The 24,501-nt window shown below is 41.0% G+C and overlaps 1 protein-coding gene across 9 annotated transcripts in view; it reads right to left on the bottom strand.

Annotated features, from left to right (window-relative positions):
* Window positions 1-17,409, bottom strand: part of LOC136675652 (discs large homolog 1-like protein) — a 105,558-nt gene extending 88,149 nt beyond the window's left edge. For all 9 annotated transcript variants that reach the window (XM_066652333.1, XM_066652322.1, XM_066652325.1 and 6 more), the window contains exons 1-3: window positions 16,663-17,409; window positions 14,853-14,984; window positions 4,416-4,585 (exon numbers count right to left, since the gene is read on the bottom strand). In XM_066652333.1, the coding sequence (XP_066508430.1) occupies window positions 4,416-4,585; window positions 14,853-14,984; window positions 16,663-16,681 (321 nt within the window). In that variant the 5' untranslated portion in view covers window positions 16,682-17,409. The remainder of the gene's footprint in view (window positions 1-4,415; window positions 4,586-14,852; window positions 14,985-16,662) is intronic.
* Between the last annotated feature and the right edge of the window lie 7,092 nt (window positions 17,410-24,501).

The following is a 24,501-nucleotide window of genomic DNA, read 5'->3' as shown; positions in this document are numbered from 1 at the left end:
GATGCAACAGACTCAGTCTTAAAAAATAAAAAAAAAGCCCATCGCTCCTAAGAGCTCAGAGTGAGTAAGAGGAGTCCTGAAACAGCCGACCAATCACAGGCGAGCACGGCAGAGGGTTAAATAATTAATGGGGGTCCACTCACTTCAGCCCAGGCTGAGCTCTGATGTTCACTACAGATTATAAAGAGGGTTCAATTAGGCGTTCAATCAAATCTAACAGAAGAGCGTACGTTTAAGCGCGTAGTGGAGACACACCACAACATTATGACTTTTGTCATACAAACACGAAAAAATGAGAAAAGAACTGCAGCACAAAGACTGATTTGTACTTCGCATTCCATTGAACACGTCTCATGCACCACTGCACGTCAGAAACTAAGACACCGAGGTCACGGATTTAAAGTACAACAGCACCCACTTGTAGAGTGGACCCTAAAGCGTATGTGAGAAATGGCACCCCTTGTGGTGTCATTCCTAACTGAGCTGGAGTAGGTGAGTATGTGAATAAACGAGTGAATGTGTATGTAAGTGCATCAGGCAGTGTATGTACGTGACTGTATGTCTGTCAGTGAGTGAATAGGGTTAGTATGCCAGTGTGTGAGCGAGTGAGTATGTGATTGAGTACATACCTGAGTCAGTGAGTGAAAGGATGAGCGAGTGCATGAGTGTGACAACTGTTTACCTCTTTAACCACATCTGGATATTTACAATAAAGCCAGCCAGCCATAGGCTTTTTTAGTAGATTAACCAACAGACAGCCAGTGTGCAAGAATGTGAACTGCTGCTTTCTTAAGAATAAAAATAACAAGAATAACAATACGCAGGATAACATTAATGACTGTCCACAAGACAGAATGTAATGAATGTAAATACAACCCGTTAAGTAAGTTATACTCTTAAGTACAAGTACAGTATAATTAAATAAAACAAATAAATAAACAGGAAGAAGAAGAAAAAGAATAGAAGAAGAAGAAGAAAAAAAAAGAAAAAGAAGAAGAAGGAGGAGGAGGAGGAGGAGGAGGAGAAGTACTATACTAACATTTTTACACATGCAAATATCTCATAACATTCAAACCAGCGGCGTCTGCGCAGTATATAATCAGCTCAGTGAGGTGAGGTTCGACAATGACCATGAAATGAGCGTTTATGAATTTCAAACTTTCAAACATCTCAAGGAGCTGCCCAATCAGTGCAACTCCCACTGGACCTCGTCTGATCCATGCTACATTACACCCGAGATGAAAGGTGACAGTTCTGATGGTTTTCCAGTGAAGCCCATTCATTATAACCCCCCTTCACCCCAATCCCCACCTTACGGCCCGAGGGCCAAGGCCACATGAATGGAGCAGGGATGACACATGAGCCTCTCTGCAGCGGGACAGAGGGAGAGTCCAGCGCCACGGAGCAGAACTGGACGGGGAGAGATGAGTGGACCAGGCATGCAGCCATGGGGGATGACCCGACGTCATACTTACTTGGTCCAGCTCACCGGGGGCCGCTTTGGCTTTAGCGAGCACATGCAGGATCTCGTTTAGGAGGGGAGAGTCCTGAAAGTGGCCGTTTCGCAAGCGAGGGAGAAAAGGAGAGGGAGAAGAGAGAGGAAGGAAAGGGATTAGCCTTATTAACCGACACTAACTTATCCAGCATTCTACTTCTTCAAACTGTGATGAACACAAAGCTTAGTACATGCTGCTAAAGGCGTGTAAAATGATTAGAGATGAGGATTAAACTGCAAAACCGATTACTGCATTAATGACAACATGATGCTGAGCTACTGGACCACACTGACCAAGCCTAGGTTCCAAATTCCCAGCACATTAAGGGTTAAACATTAGTCCATTCTAAATTAATCATGCAAAAAAATTAATAAATAAATAAATTTAAAAAAAAAAATCACAGCTCTACTGTCATTAACATAAACGTAACCTTATAACAATTAAAATAAGAGGCCCAGGACTGTACTCAAGACCCGTGTGGACAGATTAATGCCACAGTTTCTGCAAATCCACACATATAACAAAGCAAGGGAGTTCACAATTTGAGGACAAGGAGACACTCCCCATTAAACGTTTTCTCACAGACGAAACCTAGAGAGTTGAAAAGAAACAGCGACCCCATGTTCAATTTTTCCACTAAGCTCAACACGCTTGCAGGAGAGCACTACCTCATTCTGATACATCAGTAAACCGCCGCCCACACTGCCTAGCAAAGTGACTGGGGAGGACAGCTAAGACGTGGCTGAGACCGTGGGTGTGTCTCAGTTGGGTACTACACCAGGTATGGCCTATGTACTAATATTAACTGTACGAGTTAATGAGTGGCAGGTTATGACACACAATATTAAAAATGTTTGTAGTATGGCTATGCCAACATGAACGTTACACATTAAAGCAAGCCAAGTTTCTCCCTCTAAATACATCTACAACATTTTTTCGCATTGCATCTTTACACTTAACAACACTACGCACTAGTTAGGGTTAATTATACAACTGGGACGCACCCCATGGCACTGAGATTTACCCCAAAACACTGCTGTTATTTATGAATGAGTCTGAACCACTTTAACCTGAACACTATTCCCCAGTTGTTCCACTGTTGCAAACTCACTGAAGCCCTCTCTCAGTTCCTGATCAGTCAGACACACATTCTAGACTTGTAGCAGCTTGTGGGGAGCAGCACTTAAGCAACGATGAAATAAATACTTTCAGTCTGCGTGTGGGGACTTGTAAACAGTGTCTGCCTCTCACTGTCCGTCGGCGAGTAATGGCGATTGTTTTATATCTAGATCCAGTCTGAAAAGCTCTTTGAAAGTAGGGTCATAACAATCCACAAAATGTTTATGGCGCAACTAGTACTAATCAATATCTGCACATACCCAATGCTGAAAAAGAGCCATGATACTGACTCCTAGAGCCCTGCATGTGTCAGAGATTGTGTATTAAACCGTTCTGAAGCATGGAAACGCTCCTGCTCTGAGGAGTATAAACTGATTCTTTCTGGGAAGCTGAGCGGCTCTTTATAGATAAAAGTAAAAATTATTTATTATTCATTATTACTAATAATTGAATATTATTCGCTTCTACTCAGTGGTAAAAATGACTGATTGCTCCTTTAAACCACTCAGCAGGCAGTGCTTCACTGAGAGCCCCTGCCCTTCTGCTGCTCGTGGCTGTCATCAGTATGGACAGCGCAGCGGCTCAAACCGACATCCTTCCTCCTGCTGAATCCAGGAGGATCCAGAGGCTTTTTAAGATGAATCTTTGAAGAGGAACTGAGGCAAAGCACGTAACAAGACTGCAGCACGGCTAGGGACAGCTTGAGGATTACAGAAGTCTTAAAAATAAAAAGAATAAAAAATATCATCATCCGGAATGAGTCAGAAGACACCGCCATTTCTCTAATTATATGGCTTTATTTTATAAAGAGATATCGACCTGGCCACAGTGAGGGGCTCAAATATTAGACATGTTAAATATCCCTTGCGTGTCTATGTCTGAGGAAGAGATCTGGTCCCTGCCTTTTCTGTGTTTTGGAAAACCAGACCAGGGAACATGGGGATGGGGGATCGTTAATGACCAGGGCGGGGTGAATCAACAATTCCACGGTTTGGACGCATCAACAACAAGTGCGATACCACCCCAAAAATCACCCACCATTACGTCTTACCTACAGCAACAGCAATAACTCCTCCTTGCCTTCTAAGGGTTAACAGTTACAGTAAACCGTACAGTGTTGCCAGATTGAGGCACGGCTCAGTGTGTGAGCTGGGAACGGAGGCTGGAAAGCATGAATCAGCCCAAAAAATAAATTGCACCTCCTGCACTTTTTCCCCATCAAAGCATGTTTCAAACTGACCACAGCAGAACACTTCTACACAGTTTGTGCCATGACTCAGGGTTTTCCCATTTTCCACTTGACTCCACAGCAGTAGATTCCCACAGCACGGATTCAATCAAACCTCAGGACACCAAGGAAGAGTGAACCACCTCTGGAAAACAGCAAGACACCGCATATGTCCAAAAGGTTGTAGACACCTGCTCCTTTAGCGAAGCTTTTTAATAGAGAGTCTGTGCCCTCGTTGCTGCACTAATAGGGATGCTATAAATGGTTAGGAGTTGGGAATGATACGTTTTGGACCTCAGATACCACTCTAACTCATCCCAAAGGAAGCTCTATTGGTCACTGCTTTTCTATATTTTATACACGCTGTACACCACTGTCCACAACAGAGTGTCTGGAAACATTTGGACATACAGTGTGTCAAAAAGGCAATGTTTTCTTGAAGTATTCCTGGTCCTGTCGAGGCAAAGGGGCAACTACAGTTCTTAAAATTGATGGACGCATCACAGCAATAAACGAGGCAAGGAACAGACAATAAATCCCAGCGTCCAGGAAAGGAAAGCCCCGTTTCTTACCTCTATGCTGGTGCTAAGGCTGGGCAAGGTGTCTGAAGTAACGGTGGAGCTCTGGATGCTGGAGAAATCCCACAGATTCACCGCAGGCATCGCATCCACCACTCTCAGGGTTTCTCCACATTTCTGATTATCATTATCCAATAAGGACACTTCATAAAACTCTTGGATATCTGCCAGAAAAGGAAAAAGAATATTACCATGAGGTGATGGTCAAATACAAATTATAAAACAAACTTTTATCAGAAGCGCTTCCTCAACATTGTTACCTATTGTAAATGCTTAAGACATTACACACACACACACACCATACTGCTAAAACTTCAGCACAAACACAGCTTGCCTGATCAACTGCATATGGGGCAATATTTAAATTTTGGATGGATCTATCACTTTAAAAGGGCACATGAATCCACTTCTTGGATTGATCTACAGTGTAAAGATTAGCGAGGCATGAATATGGGCAGCAGCTGGAGGTCAATCGTGGCTTTAAAAGGTCCTTCACAGCTGCTCTGACATTAATCTGGTTGTGATCACACACACACACACACACGGCTGAGAGCAAGGGGCAGTTCCTGCCAGAAACAACACCTGGAGCAAAGAGGAGGAACAAACAGAGCTGTGACTCAGTTATATTTAACAACGGGGAGGGGATTAACACGGATATGGAATTTATGGGTCCGGTATACTATCTTAATGAGACCAATCTCTATATTATACACCAATAATCTAAACACTCATATAAACAGTATGATAAACAGAGATATAAGCATTTCTAAAAATAAACAACAACAGGGAAATATTGTCAACTAACTTTTACATCCAATAATGACATCATATGAGGTTATTTTTATATTATTTTTATTCTATCCATAGATTACACTGGATTTTTTTAAGACTGATTACATTTTAATAAAAAAAATACAACTTAAAAAAAATAATAATAATTAAACAGCAAAAAATAAAATAAATAAATTCACAATAAAAAATTTGTAGAGTTAATTTTTTGGCTGTGGTTTAACATTCAACGGCTTGATTTAAAAAAGACTTTTCAGTCAAAATTCTCTACACTGCACGTCGTCGGAGTCCTTTACAGAATAACCATTAGGCCAATATTAAATAATAATAAATAAAATATAATTAATAACCCTGTGCATCGCTGATTAATACAGAGCCTTGATCAGCTGTACAGCGGCATACACAGAGACCTCTGTTGTGATTTTAAGAGCAGTGAGTGAGTCTCAGAGCAGGGAAAACAGCAGAGGGACATTGCTGTTTCGTACAGGACAAGGGTTGGGTGACATGGCTGAAAATACTCACTGGATCACATGGAGCGTCAGGGTAATGAGAGTAAATATTTTTATAATGCACACTGGTGGGGGTGATTCCCTCAGCTCCGGTTTCTCGCTCAAACAGCCGAGCCGGTGATTTCACAGCTGCTAATAGCACCTAGCTGGGCTTATTTCAGTCTCTTCTAAACTGAGCGTGAAAGAGCATGGTGGAAAACACACACCTGCGCTTGAACCACCAGCCTCTACTACTTTAAATCTCTGTGCATCAGAAGAGATACACTGATAAAGAGCAGAATATACTTCACTGAACATAAAACTGCAGTGGTCCAGCAGAAATATCTATATAAAACACATGAGAAATTAACGGGTTAATATTTTGCACTGATTAATCATTTTACCAAATTTGGCCACAACTTCCTCCCATAGTTCACGCTTTTTACCGAGCCTAGTGACACCACAGGGATTCCCAATGACATAATATATTAGTGTAGTGCATGCTGGGTATTACAGTGAAAGAACACTGAATGAAATTAGATTCAATTAAACTAGAAGCTGAGCTACAGAACACTGTAAAAACCACACGTTACATATGAGCTCTATTTGTAGACCGCCTTTTACTACACAAAGGATCAGCGCTGTTCTTCACCAACAACGGGTCAAACTTCAAAAGCAGCACAAAGAAAAACATTACAATTACAGGACTGATAAACCCCGCTCATATCTGAGTGGCTCCACTGAAAAATCTGAAACATAATTAACACACCTCCCTGTGGTGTCACATGTCTGTAGTTATTTGCAAAGGGCGTAAAGAAATGTGATTTGCATATCCTGCTAAGAAACTGGGCTTGAAGCTGCTGGACGACTTGCTGTGTAAAGCACTTTAGACGGCTCTTCAAACCCACACTAAACAAATCTGACATCTGCAAAAAAATTTCACCTGACACAAGGTTTCGATCCAGCTGTGTATCCAGATTCAAGAGAAGAGCTGACCAGAGAGCGAGTTTGTTCAGTATATGTGCACAATAACGTGTATCTGGAGACCACCAACCCACACACTGTGAATCAAGACCACCCAATCAGTTTTCTATGATCAGAAATCATGGGATATAACGAGCCGTTCTAATTGTGCTCCGCTTCTGTCATCAAGTGCAGAGATGTTAGAATTGCCCCGCCCGTTTGTCTGATTCTGTCGAATCACAGCGCTGGATCTATTTAAGTGAGAGCGCAAAGACAAGTTAAAACGCAGCAAAACAGACTCAGGTAAAAACTGAGAAAACAGAGAAAGGAGCGAAACGTCTACAGTTCAGAGCTTCTCACTGCTGTGCACTAGTATCAGGGGTGAGCAGTGTGCAGCTCATTATCATTTAAAGGAACAGGCGCTAAAAGTGGCCATTCTGAACAGGGCTGTTTAGATGGGGGAAGAACGCTGCTGTGGGGTTTGATCCTTGTGGTATTTTGATTAAAGCATGTCACAGGTGTTTCATTAAAACCCAGAACTGTTTTCCCTTATGGAAAAGGGGGAGTATGTATACTTTAAGCCAAAAGTTGAGGATAGTCCTAACTGAGAAATCCTGAATTTCAAATATACTTTTGCTAAAGGACTAGGTGTTTATATATAATGATAAAAGCTGAAAAGATCAAAGCTTTGTTCTTATTTACCGACCGTTTGATGCAGTGGTAAAGCCCTGCGTCATGTGATGTGATGCAGATTTATTGTGGAGATTAAAAACAGAACTAATGGATCATACTCGCAGTTGTTACAATCCTACATCATATAAACATCCAGTCCCAAACGACCAAAATCCACAGCACACACCCATGACCACAGTGCATAAAGCTGTTTAGCATAAAGAGATGAAGACAATCTAATTATTCTGGCACTGGAAAATGTGTGTCTTGTTTATTTTAGCTGGAAAATGTCACTCTAATAACTGATAGTCTGAAGGCAGCTCACACAGAGCGTGTTTTGGACGTCCGTTTATTTATAGTAAGCCTTTACAAAGCTGCTGTCTTCTTGCCTCAGACCGATGCTTTTTTGTCCAAGTTGGAAAAGGACTGTGCCTCAAAACTCACAATATCTGATGCCACATTAATATTGTTTCACAGACAGATGGGCAATATCCTAGAGCTACGACAAGTGACCTGGGGTCAAATCCCAGGACGGTGTCCCCTTCAAACCCAGGAGGAGGTGCTCTATACTCATACACAATAAAGTATCTCCTTCTATTCAATGTATGACACCGTGCAAATCCTTGTCCCACAGAAGACTGGGGTTCAATTCCCAGCTCAATAAGGAACAACAAGCTATAACAGTGTGTCCTTGGCAATACTCCTAACACTGCATTTGCATAAACATAAGATTAAACAGAATGTTGCTCCAAATAAGCTTAATAATTATCTCCGAAATGACAACGAATCAGCTCAAGCTCAAGTAAACAAACATCACTCACAGTCACCCTCTAAAGGTCTTAGCGAACACCACTCACTGCTGACCTATGACTCAACACGCTTTCTGCTTTCTTTTATTTATACATGTTTGCCGCAAACCACTGGATAAAATTGCAACTTGTTTTTGTGACCTAAATTTCATTGGTAAAGTCTAACAAGCGCAGAAAATAACTGTGGTCAAGTCTCTATGCAATAATTGTGACAGGCCTACAGAGACGAGCCGTATCCGAGACTGTAGTGAAGGTTCCGCCTGTCATCTGAGAGACAGAGGGAGCTGGAGCCGACAGACTGCGGAACAGGACGAGGCTCAGAGACGCAGAAAGACGAGGGACGTCCCCAACAGCCGTCCAGATTACATAGCAAAAGCCGTGTCAACAATGACACACATTCACAAACAGTTACGAGACAACTGAGCCACAGCATCTGCTACAGACACAGACAAGCCTGAAACGGAGCCTGAGATTACAATAACTCTGACAGCCCTCCAACACACACTCCTCCTTTAATTTACACACAGCACAATGAGCTACACAACATGATGCAAACCCAAGAAAACAAAGGAGCATCTGATTAGGCATACACAGTACCAACACTCCACTCCACTCCACTTGTGTAAAGCCCAATTTATACTTGTGTTAACCCTACACGGTACTCTATGGCGTAGCTTGACTCGCACCTCTCCTGAAATGTAATCCCGTTGTGTCTATGTTGTGACCGCAATGACTGTGATAGGTCAGTAGTCGTTCGGACATTGTTTATGTTGAACCAAAGAAATACAGGAACTCCTCCACGCTACAGAAAGCACAGACAACACACATTCATGGCGTGAATGAGATTTTCTCAGACATAGTGTGGGTGTCAAAAAAGAATAAAAATGTTTAACAAAGGGAATACACTGACATCTCCAGGAAAATATAAAGAGAAGCAGAACCACACCGTTTTTACATTTGTTCCTTTTCTGGCACCTCATGTAAACTAAGCTCTGTCCCAAAAAAAGACCTCTATTATATATATATATATATATATATATATATAGTGCACTTTAAAGAGTTATAAAAGTAACTCAACTACACCACTACATTGTGTACTACACAGTTTAGAGGACAATGTTTGAGATTCAGCCCTGGTGTTTTGGCGGTGTATCTGCAGACTGACACCAACGCAGATGTATAAATTCTCACAATGGCATAGGGCTCATGCGTAGCCTACAGTGTAGGTTCTGTGTCAAGGCAACGCAGAAGTATAAATCGGACTTTAAATTGTTCTTTAAACATGATTATTCAAGAATTCATTCATTTATTCCCTTTCTGACAGCACTTCATCTACCTGCCTACCTGGCATCAACAGGCGAAAGCCAGTAAGACACCTAGTCCATCACAGGGCATCACACACTCACCCAGTCATTCACACTCAGCCCTTTACACTGAATTTCTAAATTTGTTCTTATGAAACATCATTTCTATTAAACCCCTAGCCAATATGAGCATATACCAATTCAAACCTGACCACTTAGTGTTCTCCTTCAAGTATGCTGAGCTCCAAGAAGCAGGAAATTCACAACTCAAAGAAAGCACATGGCAGACTTCACTGTGTGATGTGTGAACTGACAACACACAAAGCATAGAAAAAAAACAATTTTTTAATTTTCAAAATTTAAATTGCAGAATACAATATCAATGCAGGGACTTCACTGAATGGCACTTGAATGAGTCTGCATTTTAAAGAGCTCTTCACAGGAGCTGGAGGAGAGTTTAATCTCTGAAATCGGACATTAGGCAGGACTAGCCCATCTCTCAGTCGCAACAAGCACGGATTTATCTGCTGCGGCTGCTGCAGCTCCTCCAGTGTCTCGTGTTTCTCCTCTGGGGAGAAAGTTGTGGTAAAGCCAGGCTTAAACAGACTGCTGCATTGATGCCTGATTAAATTGGCCTCTCTAACCACGAGATACGGTTTCTCTATTTCACAGTGCCTGTCTGTCCCCCTTCACCTCAATGATAGCTTGTGCCTAAAACAGAAGAGGACAATAAAAGGGGCAGACTAATTTACAGACTGATCCATATCACGTTTATTCGGAATCTGGTTTAATGGGAAGAAAACCTTTCACGTTTCCAGACACACCATAGATCTAAAAGTTTTGAGGCACACCTTACAAGCAGTGAGTTCCCCTACCTACGACGCAGCCTTTGTGCACACAGGTGTTCAGTTGTATAGTCACATGACTAGTAAAATCTCCAGAGAAAAGCAGGGAATAAAATGGGAAGCTCTGGAGTAGCTTAATGATTTTGCAGATAGTTTTAGCGACTTTTCAGACTTTCTAGTGAGTTATTTAGCAAAACAACAAACTCGACTTTAGTACCAGCTAAACTTTCTGTACAAACCTTTGCTACTTTTTATAGAAGAGAATCGACGGTAGCACAATTCTTTTAAAACACCAGGACTGATCATGAGCGGGAGAGACAGCTCTCTCTCCACGGCTTCTCTGCTCCCAGAGACACAGCTCCCGAGATGGAGTTTGTTTCCATTTATGTTGAATTTATTCCTGTTTCTGAACTCCTGAGCTGAGATCACATGATTGATTGAGGCACTCAGCTTTAATCAAACAGTAAACATGTCTTATGAATATACGACACAGGGCCGAAGGCTTGATCACGTGTGGCGTCGCACTTAACAAGCAGATACCGGCGATTTTGCCGACTGCCCTCAGCTTGAAGAGAAAGTACATTACTTTTCCTGATGTTTTAGGTTTTTGCCATGGTACCCTTTCAGTATCAGTATTGAGGTATTTAGGCCGGTATCGTCAGACAACATAGGGAAAGATTAAATGAAAACCATGCAAGACCTGGTACACACAAAGAAGAAGAAATTTTTTTTTTAACAAATAATAACAAGAAAACCCACTGTCACCCATTATACACCATTAGATTTGAATTGGATTTTAGCTTCAATCCATAGATAATACTGGCCCGGGACATCCCTATTTGAGACATTGTGGTCATAAATCATGCATTACGGCCGTCCCTAAGCTTAGAGAGCACCTGCTTTTTTTAAAAGCCCCTTAACTGAAGGCCCTCCAGGGCCGGCACCTATTATAGGTGAACTTTTGTGACTGTGATGACCCACATACTGCAACTGTGAGGAGACGGACTGCGGCTCAGTCTTGTTTTGAGGCGTCCCGGGACGTTCCCTCCGGCTCTAATCAGTCCACAGTACTGCTGCTTCTCCTGCTGCACTCCACACAAACTGCAGCAAATCGCCCGGCCCCGGGATTAGGTCCGGGGTAATCATGTCAACAGACGGATTACATTGTGTTTGTCCCGTAGAATACATATCTCAGGATCTCATATCCAATTGGAAATTGTCGTTCAAACCTATTTCTCATCTGCAGCACTCCGGGGAAGAGGCAGAAGAGCCAGAACGGCAGCATGGGTGTGGTGTGTGTGTGTGTGTGTGTGTGTGTGTGGGGGGGGGGGGGGGTGGGGGTTATGTACATGGCCATTTTGCCCTGAAGTGACTGTGGACTAGGGTTGGCCGGTATCCACATATTTCATGCCGTCATACTGTCAAAATATTAACATGGTATACAGTATTTCTGTAGGGTGCGATGTGCACTGTTGTGTTGCATGAGCCTCATATCTGAGAGAGTGGGTGGAATGAAGGGTTTTCGGCGCTGTGCAGTTCAGCTCAGCACAGCCCAACTGCAAAATGGCTAACGTGTTGACGATAAACCAATTGCTGAGAGAGGGAATTTCAGTGAATAGTTCTTGAGCAACAGGGAAGTTTGAAAATAAGCAAATAAGATGGATCTACGCTGTTTAGAAGCACAGCTGGCCAGCTACAGGCAATTGTGCTCACCACAGCAGATGATTTTCCAGCAAACTGAGGCTCAAATCACACATATTTAGATATTTAGCAGATAAAGCCTCATGCCTGTGAGCACAAAATCAACTGAAGTGTCTTCTGAATATTTTCTGTTTTCATCTTCATTCCTCTCTTTTAACCCAAACTCAGTGCCAAACTAACATCTGCAGTGGGCTACTGAGCTTGTGTTTTTTCCTGTTTTCAGACTGTGACATCACCAGTCAGTGAGCTCCCTGTGACAGCACACCCTTCCTGTGGCTCTCTTAAATGCACATAACTTATCTTTATGGCAGTATTTTATACTTAAACATGCAGAAAATAAATTTGACACACCACAAATCATAAATTCCTCCTATATGCCGCATAATGCTGGCTCATGCAGGCCAGTCCAGAACTGGCAGTTAATATGCTCCTCTAATCATGTTGCTCCAAAGACAGTGCATTACAAAATGCATTACAGTAAGACATCATGCTGCCACACACACACACACACACAGACTTCCAGCACGTTCTGCCAATCTGGACTGGGGGAGCAAACCAAATATTTATGGCTCTCAGTCTGGAGCCGAGTAGCTCGAGCTTTTATCCTCCAAGAAACTGCATCCGTTCAGTCCTGGACACTTCATTAAACCAATTCTGAGTAATCAATGCTCAAATACTCAGTCCACTCCAGGTCACTCCAGCAGCTCAGAGAAGTGGCGAGAAGTATTTGGACCCAGAATCACACAAAACAATGGAACATTCGTTAAACACTGCCTTACTCTGACACGCACAAAAAGAATAAATCACCCTAAATCATGTGACTCCGAAAACAACTCATTATTCTGGACACACAACAACACAGAAACTGTTTTCTGGACTGATCGACCACACACAGAAACCTCTAGGCCTGGACAAAGTAGATAAAACACCACAATACTGAAAATATACTGAATTAGCTTCACTAAGCTATAGAGAGTTAAAGTTCTGACGGTGGAGGACTAGTTTTGAACATATGACCTATTTCAGCCCATTATGACATCATCTAAAAACACTTGGAACATATCCTAAACATGAAAGAAAAACAGAACTCTGTGAATGAAATATTTAGTGCATATTTGAAGTACACAATCATTGTTTTAATTAATTGTTGAGTGAAAACATTGTAAATATTTTGTGCCTTTTTCCAAGATATTTAACACATCACAGACTCAATTTCCCAACTTTTCTGGAAATGGGTCTTGTAATTGTGCTGGCTTTCCTGACATCATATTGACACCTTGATCATTTTTTAATTATTATTATTTTTTATAACAATGCTCGTTTTAGACTTTTCAAACCTCACGAAAAACAAAATAGTGACAACATCAATCATCAATATACAAGGTTTAGTCCCATCACCAAAACTTAAAAGTAATTAAGTAAGCAATATACTGCAGTCCTAAAACATCCTCAACTGTGATTTTTCACTGAAAGTGAGGGAAGCCGAGGTTGTGTTTGAGACAGGAAGCTCCACACCTCCAGAATCTGACAGAGGAGTGTTGGCTCAGTGCCAGTCAAACCCTGAGAAACTCTAACAGCCCTCTCCGCATTCCTGCTGCCATCTCTCACACTGGGGTTTGTTATCGGTCGCAGAAGCAGAAACACGATTCCAGTTCCTCAGAATAAACCACACTGGCTCAGTGACTCAGGCACTAGACGGGCCCTTACACGCAAGAGCGGGATTAGGAAAAAGAAAAGGAGCGTTTATAACCGCGAGCCATGGAGAAAACATGGGAAAGAACAGCAGGCATAGTCAGTCTCACTACGGCAAAGTGTGAACATAACTTACACTTAAACTCCTAAAAGGGGTCATTTGGGGTGGGGAGGTCACAAGGACTGATATTCTGGGACCATGTCGATACAAAATATGCGAAAACGTGACAGTACTTGTTTTCTATGGTACCACAGCCATCATATGTACACATTATCTTAATATTCAATAATAACATACATCATCCCAGGACTACTTCCTACAGACTCTTATTTTGTTTCTCCTCAGACGAATAATGATTTCTGAGTAATTTACTCAAGTCAAACATCTACATAATTTCCATATGAATAAAATATATAAAAGCAACATTCAGAACTCAAGTCTCAATCCAAATGTATTTTGTTACAGAGTATAACTTTCCCCTAAATCGTTCAGCCTTGTGTTGTGATTATACAATTGAAGCAAAAAGTTAATCGAAGTTAGCCACAGCCAAGTTAATTACACCCACCAACAGTCAGTGAAGCAACACATCTTTGAAAATAGACAATGGTCATGACGCCACATAAGGCTCAGGTCACACCAAGGTTCTACTGGACTTTTACGACCCTTCACCCAAGTGTCACAGGGACAGACTACACCCACCACAGCAGAGGGGAAATAACACATTATTCCCCATTGAAAGATATTAAACTGGCTTTCCATGTTTTAGATAATAAGAATATTATTGACTAGGCTAGTGGACAGAGGGTCCATCATCCACAGCAAAGCTTATGATGTCTTGTGACTATCTGAAACTACTCATTAGGAGCACACAGTGCAGCATGAAACCAAACGGGACGCCCAAAAGCAGCTGAACATAGCCGAAGGACACCTTGCCCATCGCTAACCCTCAGCAAGAGAGGTATACGGGTGTGGAGCAATGGAACTGTCCTCTCTGAAGTGATGGAGCTGTGTTTGTGTCTGACTTCACTAATATTTGTGTGACTGAATGCTATCAAATCACACAGAAATGTTCTGAAATCTAGTGTAAAGCCTTTCCAGGCGAGAGGGGACAGAGGGGGTCTGTTTTTGGTGTAAAAACTCAAGTAAAGGCAGGAATGCTGTAGTTACCTATGAGCGCCTGGAAGAGGTTGCTCTGGAAGATGTCGATGACTCTCTGGATGGAGGTCCTCAGCTGTCTGTCCTCTACGCTGTTGAGTTTGGTTCTGTATTCCTCCAACAGCACCAGAGCTCGCTGAGCATCTACACACACACACACACACACATACTTATTATCCAACACTGAAATACTGGGACATTCACATGGAAAACTAGTGTAATAAAATGGAATAAAAGCATCATTTAACTCAGGGATTTGTCTGGAGACCAAACAGCTAATGCTTCTGGGAATTATAAAATTAGAAAACACAGAGACATAACCACAGAAGAACTGGAAGAACTACAATACTGCCCTATCAGGCAGACAGAGAGTCAGCTTAGCTCAGAAAACACTTTATGGGCGGCTCCACGATGACAGCAGCCCTCTGCGTGTGAAGATTTAGTTCAAATCTCTGCAACATGATCAGCTCAGAGGGCTGCTGAATGTTTTACAGGATCTAGAGTTGCAACTCACAACTCCAGCAGCAGCACACTTTCACTTACGACTGGACTCTGGACTCCTACAGCCCTCCGTGCTGGACATTGTGGTCATTTTAGTTGCTTTATTTACACCCCTGGCATAGGGGTGAATGATATGTAGAAATATCATAATCACGATACTTAGGGTATTTTTTAAGAAAAGTAATATCCTGACACCTAATTGAGATTAATCTTGTACAAATTTTCACATACTGTTTGCCATAAAGTACGACATATACTATACACCACTTACAGCACTCTACTTCCATTACTGTACGTCAAATAAATAACATTAAAACACTGTTCCTGTTCTCTTCTTGTTAAATATACAGTTGGTCAGTCAGTGTTCTTCAACTTTTGACAATATTTTCGAGAAAGTACCATTAAAATAACAATTAAATCTGAATTTTCTGGCTTTGTGCAAAAGTTTGGGTACACCACGTCAAGTCAAGGACTGCAGTTATATCTAAGGGAAAATAAACTCCTAAACATTTTTCTGTAAAGTAAATTTGTTATTTATACACCGAACGTAACACACGGAATTTAACAATTTACAAAATGCACTAAAGTAAGAAAACAACGTGGCCAGTGAACATTTATGGCACGTATTACATTTTATGGCAAAATAATGCACTACAAATGGCAGAGAAAAACCAATCTACTTTGTTTACTTCCATTCATTGTAAATCACTGGAGCAAGGGTGGACACATTTCTGCACAAGACTTTAACAAAGTAAAGCTCATGAACAGAGTGTGGGAATGAGGTTAGTGGGGTTACTTTCTGAATCAGGTGTAAATGGAGCAGGAGAGGGAAGGATTGGGAAACAGAGGCTTATGCAATAGCTCACAGTTCAGTTCACACACAAGTCCGCAGAGGTCATGTGTCAATTACAGTTTTCTGTGCTGCTTTCGTGACATCACATCTTATTTTTCTTGTGATCTTAAAATAACACAAGGTTTCCTCTAGATCATAAGTTATCAGTCTTGTGACCTCAGGGTGGAATATGATGTTCTCTTTCGGGTTAAAACTTAATTTTCATTCTGAAGTTCAACAACTTCAGGTATTTCAAGAAAAAAAAAAGAACCATGTTCAATTATTATCTTGAGCTCACAAGAAAATGCAGTTTTCATCTCATGATACTACCTCCTGGAAACAGCTTATTTATCTGGGGAAAAACCATGTGTTATCTTGAAGGCAGGAGAAATGTAAGTAGTGTTCTCGAGACAACAGCACAGAAAAATAAATATCTTTAATCTTGGTCTTACTGAGGATTTGAGGGATTTAAAAAAATTCAAAACTCACCTTTTCTCCTCACTGGCATTTTCAGGCTGGGGAGGGAGGGTCCAACAAAAATGCCCCAAAAATCCCCAAATGCCCCTCACTCCAGACCACTTTCCCAAGCACAAAAGGGGGCTAATGGGGAGGAGGGGGGGGGGGAATCAGATGCCCCTCTTTGGCACCAGGTCCAAATATTTATCCACCAAACATGAAAAGAAGAGTGGGACAGGACTAAAAGAGAATAAAATGGACTTTAAAACAAGTCTAAAATGCACGAGACCACCCACAGACTTCACTAGATTATTGCATTCCTTCTCCAGCTTCATAAAGATTAGGGAAAACAGTTAAATCCAGCAGTTTTCCAGCTTTTCCAGGTCTTCCCAAGCCTTCTCCAGCTTTTCTCCGGACACTTCAGGCTCTACTGAGTTCAGTGCATGACGAAAAACACTCTCTCACACACACACCCATGCACGCGCGCAAACACGCACGCATGCATGCATTCACACACATATACATACATACACACATACACTCACACAGACACACACTGACGTTGCAACACCAAGGGAAAAAAACAAACTCCAAAGCTGCAAGTGCACCCCTCTGCAACAATCACGCGCACTTTAACGCCCTCATCCTCGGCGCGCGGCGTCCGCGAGTGTCCCACACCTTCTCTCCTCCCTCCCTCTGTCTTTCTCTGTCTCTTCCTGTGCTTCCCTCACTCCGACACCCTCTCTATCTCCGTCTCTCTGTCCCTCTTCTCTCCCCCTCTCTCTTCCTTCTTTCCCCCTCCGTGTATATGTCACAAATTCCAAACTTTCCTCCAAAATGGCGTCGCGAGCTCGGCGGAGCGTCACGTGGCTTTCTTAAAGGAGAATCCAAACTTTGTCACCGAGCGTCCAGAGTTCGAAGGGGAAGTCCACGCAATTTTCAGACATTCCTATCAACTCAAATGGACAAGGGAGCAACTGGTGCCTCGCTGTCCGTGGAGCCTCATGAGTCAGTGCCTTAAAGGCGGGGTTCTTACGTAAACTCTAAAATCTGTAACTGACCTGTTGAGAGACACACAAAAAACAATGTGTGACAACAATATACGTTGTTGACAACAATATGTGACAGAAAGTAAGCCTAAAATTACAAATGGATATTCACTGCACTTGTAGCCAATTTGAGCTATAGTCAACTAACTTTTTTCTGCATCCCAGTAAACAAGGAACGTCCCTGGATTTTTCAAAATTGGTCTAAATGTAGTCAGTCCGTCAAGGACAAATTTTAAACGTCAATGGACGTGCAAAATCCATCTTAATAAGTCAGTTAAGTGGTGACCAATTAATAACGCCAATGGACGTCCAAAATGCATTTATACAAGTCAGTTATTCCGGGACCGATTAATAAGCTACGTCGAAAATACGTCTGATAGTCGTCTTTTTAGCGTCTTTTCAAATTTCATATTCAACTTTAAGAAAACATTGATTTGACGGCAGTCATTACATTATTTCACCGTTGAATCAATGGCTAAATGTTTACTGGAATCTTATTAAATGTATCTTTTAATGGTAGTTAACATTATGCTAAAATTCACTAGCTGTAATAATTACAACATTTGTAGACAACAGAATGAAAAACCTGGGGACACAGTGGCTCATTCTGGTCAGAATTAATACATTAAATGTGCACTAGTCAGTTTCACTGGTCTATGTTATTGTAGTTCACTTACCTAGCCAACAGAGGTCGCATCCCCAACCCCAACAAATTTACTAGTTCATTAGTCAAGGCAACTTCCAACAGCAAAGCTGGCAAACCACAACCGCACAGACAGCCGGTTTGTGAAACAGGTTTCTCCTAGACACAAAATGTGTCTTATACTTATAGTGTGCTCTCAAAGCTAGAAAACAGTCCTTAAAAATAACTTAACTGAGTTTTCTGTACTTGCGAAGTTATGACTGTTTATTCAGAGAGTGTACATTTGTCTTCTGAGATTCTGTAATGTTGACAAAGGCAAAATATTGGTAAATCTGAAGAACAAATATTGTGGGATTGTTACAGAGCACTGAATATTCCACACCATACATTCTATACCCTTCTTATTTTCTTCTTTCTCTCTCTCCCTGAGCTTCCTGAGTGGTTCAGTGTTGATGTGATGCTCTGCTCCTGCTCTGACCTGGATTGCCCCCTTGTGCTACCTGCTTGCATGGGACAGTTTAGTCCAAATTGATATTAAAACAAATGGACTATCCTCCAAATGGGACCCCAACACACCCCCACCCCCACTAACAAACACACACACACACACACAAGAACACTAAGCATGTGTCCAGCACTCACATCTTCACACTCATGTCTCTCACACTCATGTCTGGTTCCTATCACTGCCATTCAGAACAATTCTGATTGAGTTTCACACCATGTCACTCTTCTTGACTTTCCATTTTGATGATTTTATTATGCAGAATTGCCTATATTCTGTGGCGTTTCCCTTTAACTTTGCTAATATGAACCCATACCACACCATCTTTTCTCTGTGTGTTTTGACTTTACTACCTTGCAGTGATAAGCTGTGTCCTAAAGTTTGTAGACGTGTACATATTCAATGTCTGGTATTGGTGTTGGATGATCAACTCTAGCTCTCACTCATCTCAATGGCAAAGGATGGATCTCCATTACTCCAGGGAATACAGTTCCACTGCTCCAAAGCATTCTGAGTTGTTTTGTACATCTCTAGCCCATGCTTAGCTTGAGGCATGGTGACATTAGGCTGCTCCAGAGCATCTACATTTCTACGGAAAAATTCAACATCTAGAAAAGCATCTATATTTGGACATGGTAAATAATGTGTAAAATGGCACTATCTTTTGGGTCATATGGACCTTAGGTTCGTATGGACCAATGTAGAGGGCCTGATTGGATGATCTAGACATCATATGACTGTTTCTGTGCCAGTACAAACAGGATACATGACTAAAACATGTCTTTGCTAATTGGATGCTAACAACCTCCATTGCTCAGTGTTAGCATCTGGACCTAAAATGGCTCTAAAGCACGAGTGGCTCCGGATGCTCGCTGGCCTCTCAGAACTAACGTGTATCGACACAAACAGCTAAAGCTGTGTCCCAGATTAGAAAGCAGTGGTGGTAAAAGAGCATTTTATTTTTAGATGGTCATGTTTTATGAATGACCCTCTCTGATCTGAGGCCACCTCTTCCTCTGTGTGTGGAGGAGTAGCTGGCTCCCTATTGTGCTTTATGTTGTCCATTTCACTACAAAAAATAGAACACTGTATGTCCAAAAAATTGAATACACCTCTTGTGACTAGAGTTCAGACACTTTATGGTACACGGGGGTTCAGCTGTACACACAGTGTGTGTGTGATCTCCACAGAAAACCATAAAATTACATCCAATTTAACATTGATATTTTCAATAATTTACAGATGAATAGGTTTGAATGAGTGATCCTTACTAATGATTTTGTGAGTGAGTGCCACCAAATATTCATAAATATGCTCCAAATATCTTTCAAGGAGAGTGACATAAAAAGCTAAAGAGACAAACTGGCTATTAGCAGAGAAATATTAAACAGCAATGTTGTATAAGAAGTTGTTTACAAACATTTAGCCGTATAGAGCGGCCTGTGATTGACGTCTACACTGACTGGAAGTGGCAAGGCCTTAAATAGCAGGAAAATGGATCAGCTTTTAGAATAAAATACATTTTTTTTTACTAATTGTGAATCTATACTCAATGTAACCCATCCACACTTTCAAGCACACGATGTTTACTTAACGTCATCCAACCCATCTGGCCCTGGCAGACAGTAATATGATTATGGCAGCTGTTTTTCAGTCATTTCTGGACAAATTGCTCATAAATAATCTTGGCATAAGACAGGATTTTGGCAGCGCTGGGTTTAAGCGCAGTCAGACGGCATTCTGTCAACAGCCAGGCAAAGTGAATCAGAATTTCACAGCAGAAAGCCATGCAGGAATCACACTAGAGAGTTATGACACAATTTATTCATGGAGCTTTCAGTGTCAATGAAACTATTCAGCCGTAGACTTTAGGATAGGACTCTTTCTTCATAATCAGCAGGTCCTCATGGGTCACTTAGACTGTATCAGTAATGATGAGGTTAACCTTGTAGCTTAATTCGTGAGCTTTATTATGAAATATGAGAACCCACTGAGAAGAACTAAGCTTCAGATGTGGCATACTTTCTAAGAACCTTAAGAACACATCTAAGAAAAAGGAGGAAAACCCCTAAAAGCGAGGAGCACTTAAATAAACAAAGACTCAAAAGGAGAAACCCTTCACACACACAAGGACCAATAGTAGGGACTCAACATGGGAACTCAACCTCCTCTGGTCAGGTAGCACCAGATGGCCAAACAAATGCAGCACAGGTTATGAAAGTAATAGAATAATGGATTTGCCCTTTTAAATCCTCACTGTTGTTCCTTGTGCCTTTAGGATGTGTGCTCTTTAAAGTCAAAGTTTAAAGTTTCTTTTGAGGCTTTGTCCCTCTGAGATGAAGAGACTTTAATTATTGAGATGTATTATTATGATAACTTTATAGGCGCTCTGTATGTAAATAGAGTTTATTATCTTTATTCCACAATGTCTCATGAAAGAAACCAAGCAGTAAACAAGGTAATTGACTGTGTGAATATGAATGGCCTGTCATTACGCCAACACACAACTGATGTTGAGACAAAGCCATTTTCCCATTCCTGCTGCATTCAGTGCTTCCAAACAAAAGGAAGAAAAATGCGAGTGGTTCAAGAGAGCTAAGGAGATTCTCTATTACAGCTTCAGGAACTCATTAGGGGCTACGTGCATCTAAGTGGTGATATTTATTTTTTATCAAATAACTGAAATCCATTCATTAGAATAAAATTTGTGTTTATTTACGTGCAATTGTTTTATGTTTCATGTTTTACAAATGAACCAGAACAAAATTTATTTTTGACATAATCTAAAAAACAGCAGATCCACATACCAACGGATGTTTTTTTTTGGATTGTAGAAATTACTGGAGCACCTGGAGGAAACCTATGCAGACACAAGGAGAACACACCACACTCCTCACAGACAGTAACCAAGACCAAAACACAGGATCTAGAGCTGTGTGGCAGCAACATACCTGCTGTGCCACCATGCCAGACCAATTAAAATTAAAGATATCTTTGGACACAGAATGTTTTTTCTGAGAGCGGGACAAACATGGTGGACGTTTTTGTGTAAATTTGGAGTTCAGCAGTTTTTGTTGTAAGAGAAATCTTAATCAAGCTGTGGTTAAAATTTAATTTTAATATATCAATTTTGGCTAGGGTTCGACTCCCATCTTGGGCTTGAATGCCACACTATTCTAGTAAAGAGTCCTAGGACAAGACTCCTAACATTGAATTACCATCTTTAAGATAAAGTTGCTCTGGATAAGTATCTGTGTTGAATGCTGTAAATATAAACAATGCCTCCAAATTTGGATCTCACTGCAAATCAGACGAATCATTTTGTCTTGAATGAGTACTTTGTAAATGGCTGTTGTTATTTTTGGCTGAAGACCGCCATGGGCATGGTGGCCCAACTCCATGTCAGTGCTGTAGGGCAAGATTTCCTTGTAATCTATTCAAGCCCATGGTCTCTGATTAGATGATAGTTAGGGGCAAGAGCTTAAAGTGTTTGTGAATGGCCAGATGGCAACAGGCAAATCCCACCTTACATCATAAAATAAGTCTGTTAGTGTAATCCCCTGCAGCAGAATTAATACACAAGACAGCAATTCTTAACAGCATCCAACCAGGGGCTTGGATGGGAATTACAGAAAAGTGAAACACACAATACGGTCAGAGAGCAGAAACTTAACAGGCCTTAGTATTGAGCCCTGTGGTACTATTCTATCCCATTCACGTACGTTTTAACATTTTAGGACATGATACTTTACATGTAAAAATGTATATCCTTTATTCTCTTAGTGCATAGACTAATAAAAATCCATTTCTGTATTTTTCTAAAGTGAATAAAATCATGAAGTGTTTGTTCTTAAATAAATAAATAAATAAATAAATAAAATCTGGATATTTAAGTCAGTCATAAAACGCCCACGTAGTCAAACATTACATACAGAAACATTAATACAAAAGTACAGGGCCTCCTCTTTATAAAATATCATTGTATATACAGTATTAACATTACAGGCTTTGCTTTCAACATAATGGCCACAGGCACTGTTTTCCTCCACTGTGTTGACACTAAAGCTCTTACTGAAGCAGTCAGTCATCAATGGCACAATGGCCACTCAGTCACTAGACATTTCTCTCAATGGGCCCTCACTTCACTAAGATAATGTCCTCCATATAAATACCACAATTTAAAGAAAGTAACATACACTGAAAATCCAGCGATGTCTCTGACCGTTAGTTTACTTTACTGTTTAGAAATGATTCGTTGGTACCAGACAAATAAATCTCCAACCCTTATTAGGATTCAAGTACCAATATGTTGAATCCTGAAATGCTTTGGCAGTGACACCACCTGCAGTGCCACCTTGACATGCTTTATTAAATGTAATTATAATCAAATATTATTAATTTGAACATTGCTAAGTCTGATACATCACTGCTGTATGATTCACTGCTGTCTGTGGTAAACCCTGTTCTGTTTATTAGTGTAATCTGAGCTCACTGGATCCATCTCTTGATTTGAAGTAATCCCAGCTGTGTTCAGATTATCTACAACAATGGAGTGAATTAGCAGCCTCCAGGGATTAGTCCTGTTTGGACAGACGCTGACAAGGTGGCACAAATCAATGAAACATGGGGCTTGGAGAATAATACCATAAACCAGACTGACAGCCTAAATAGTGCATTGACAATACGCCTGCACAGTCGACTTTATTAGAAACACCTCAAAGAGCCAAAATCCATATTTTAAAAAGGTATTGGCACTTGCATAAAAGAATAAAATGAATGAAAACTGAGATAAGTAAATGCAGTTGAGCAAATGCAGTTTGAGCAGTTACTACCCACCTTTACAACAAGCTTGTAACACCAGTCTCTTGGCAGTTTATTGGAAACACTAGTATTGTATCTCCACACATGGTCCACCATCCACTATACAGGTGTAAAATTACAGACTGTAGTACATTTGTTGCTGAACAATTAATCAGCACTCATTCTACCCCATTTATCATCAGGTAAAGCCTTTGGTGCAGGTCCTGAAATCCTAACCAATGGTAGCATTGGCTTATGTGTAGCAGCCTAGACACCAGAGTGGTACTATGCAGTATCAACTTGTTCCCACTGTTGAACTAAAACTGACAGAAATGGTTCTATTGTAATTAATCTGAAGGCCCTGAAATTACCCCATGGGTCACTACTAGGTTCCAATTCGTCCACTTTCCAAAAATGGAGCTAAGAGCAGCTCAGAAGTCAAAAGCTGTCCCTTGATTAAGAACAAAAGTACAGCAAATGAACACAAATTTGGTTCACAATATTGTACACAATCTCTAATAATAAACCGGCCAGTGTGGGTCAATCAAAAGAACATAGTCTTTTGTGATAGTATAAATCATTCTGGGAAAGATTTGGCCTATTACTGACTACATTAAAATGGTAGTATATGCAATTTGATCTATTCCGTTCATTTTACATTCACTCAGCCTGGTTTTCCATCATGTTTATGAGCTGATGGTGTGTGAGTTTCCTGAACTACACTGAGCCCAGTGTGGACTTACCCACTTTATTACTACTGGAATTCATTACCAGGGCTTTATTGGCTCAGCTGGAGTGTGTGTGCTGCATGTACTAGAGTGGCAAATCTAAATAGGTACATTATTGGGTACTTTTTTTCAGTCAAAATACTTAAA

Source organism: Hoplias malabaricus, chromosome X1 (assembly GCF_029633855.1).
Source record: "Hoplias malabaricus isolate fHopMal1 chromosome X1, fHopMal1.hap1, whole genome shotgun sequence".
Lineage (NCBI taxonomy): Eukaryota > Metazoa > Chordata > Actinopteri > Characiformes > Erythrinidae > Hoplias > Hoplias malabaricus.
Note: the sequence above shows the minus strand (reverse complement) of the source record. Positions and strands in the feature narration are given on the sequence as shown.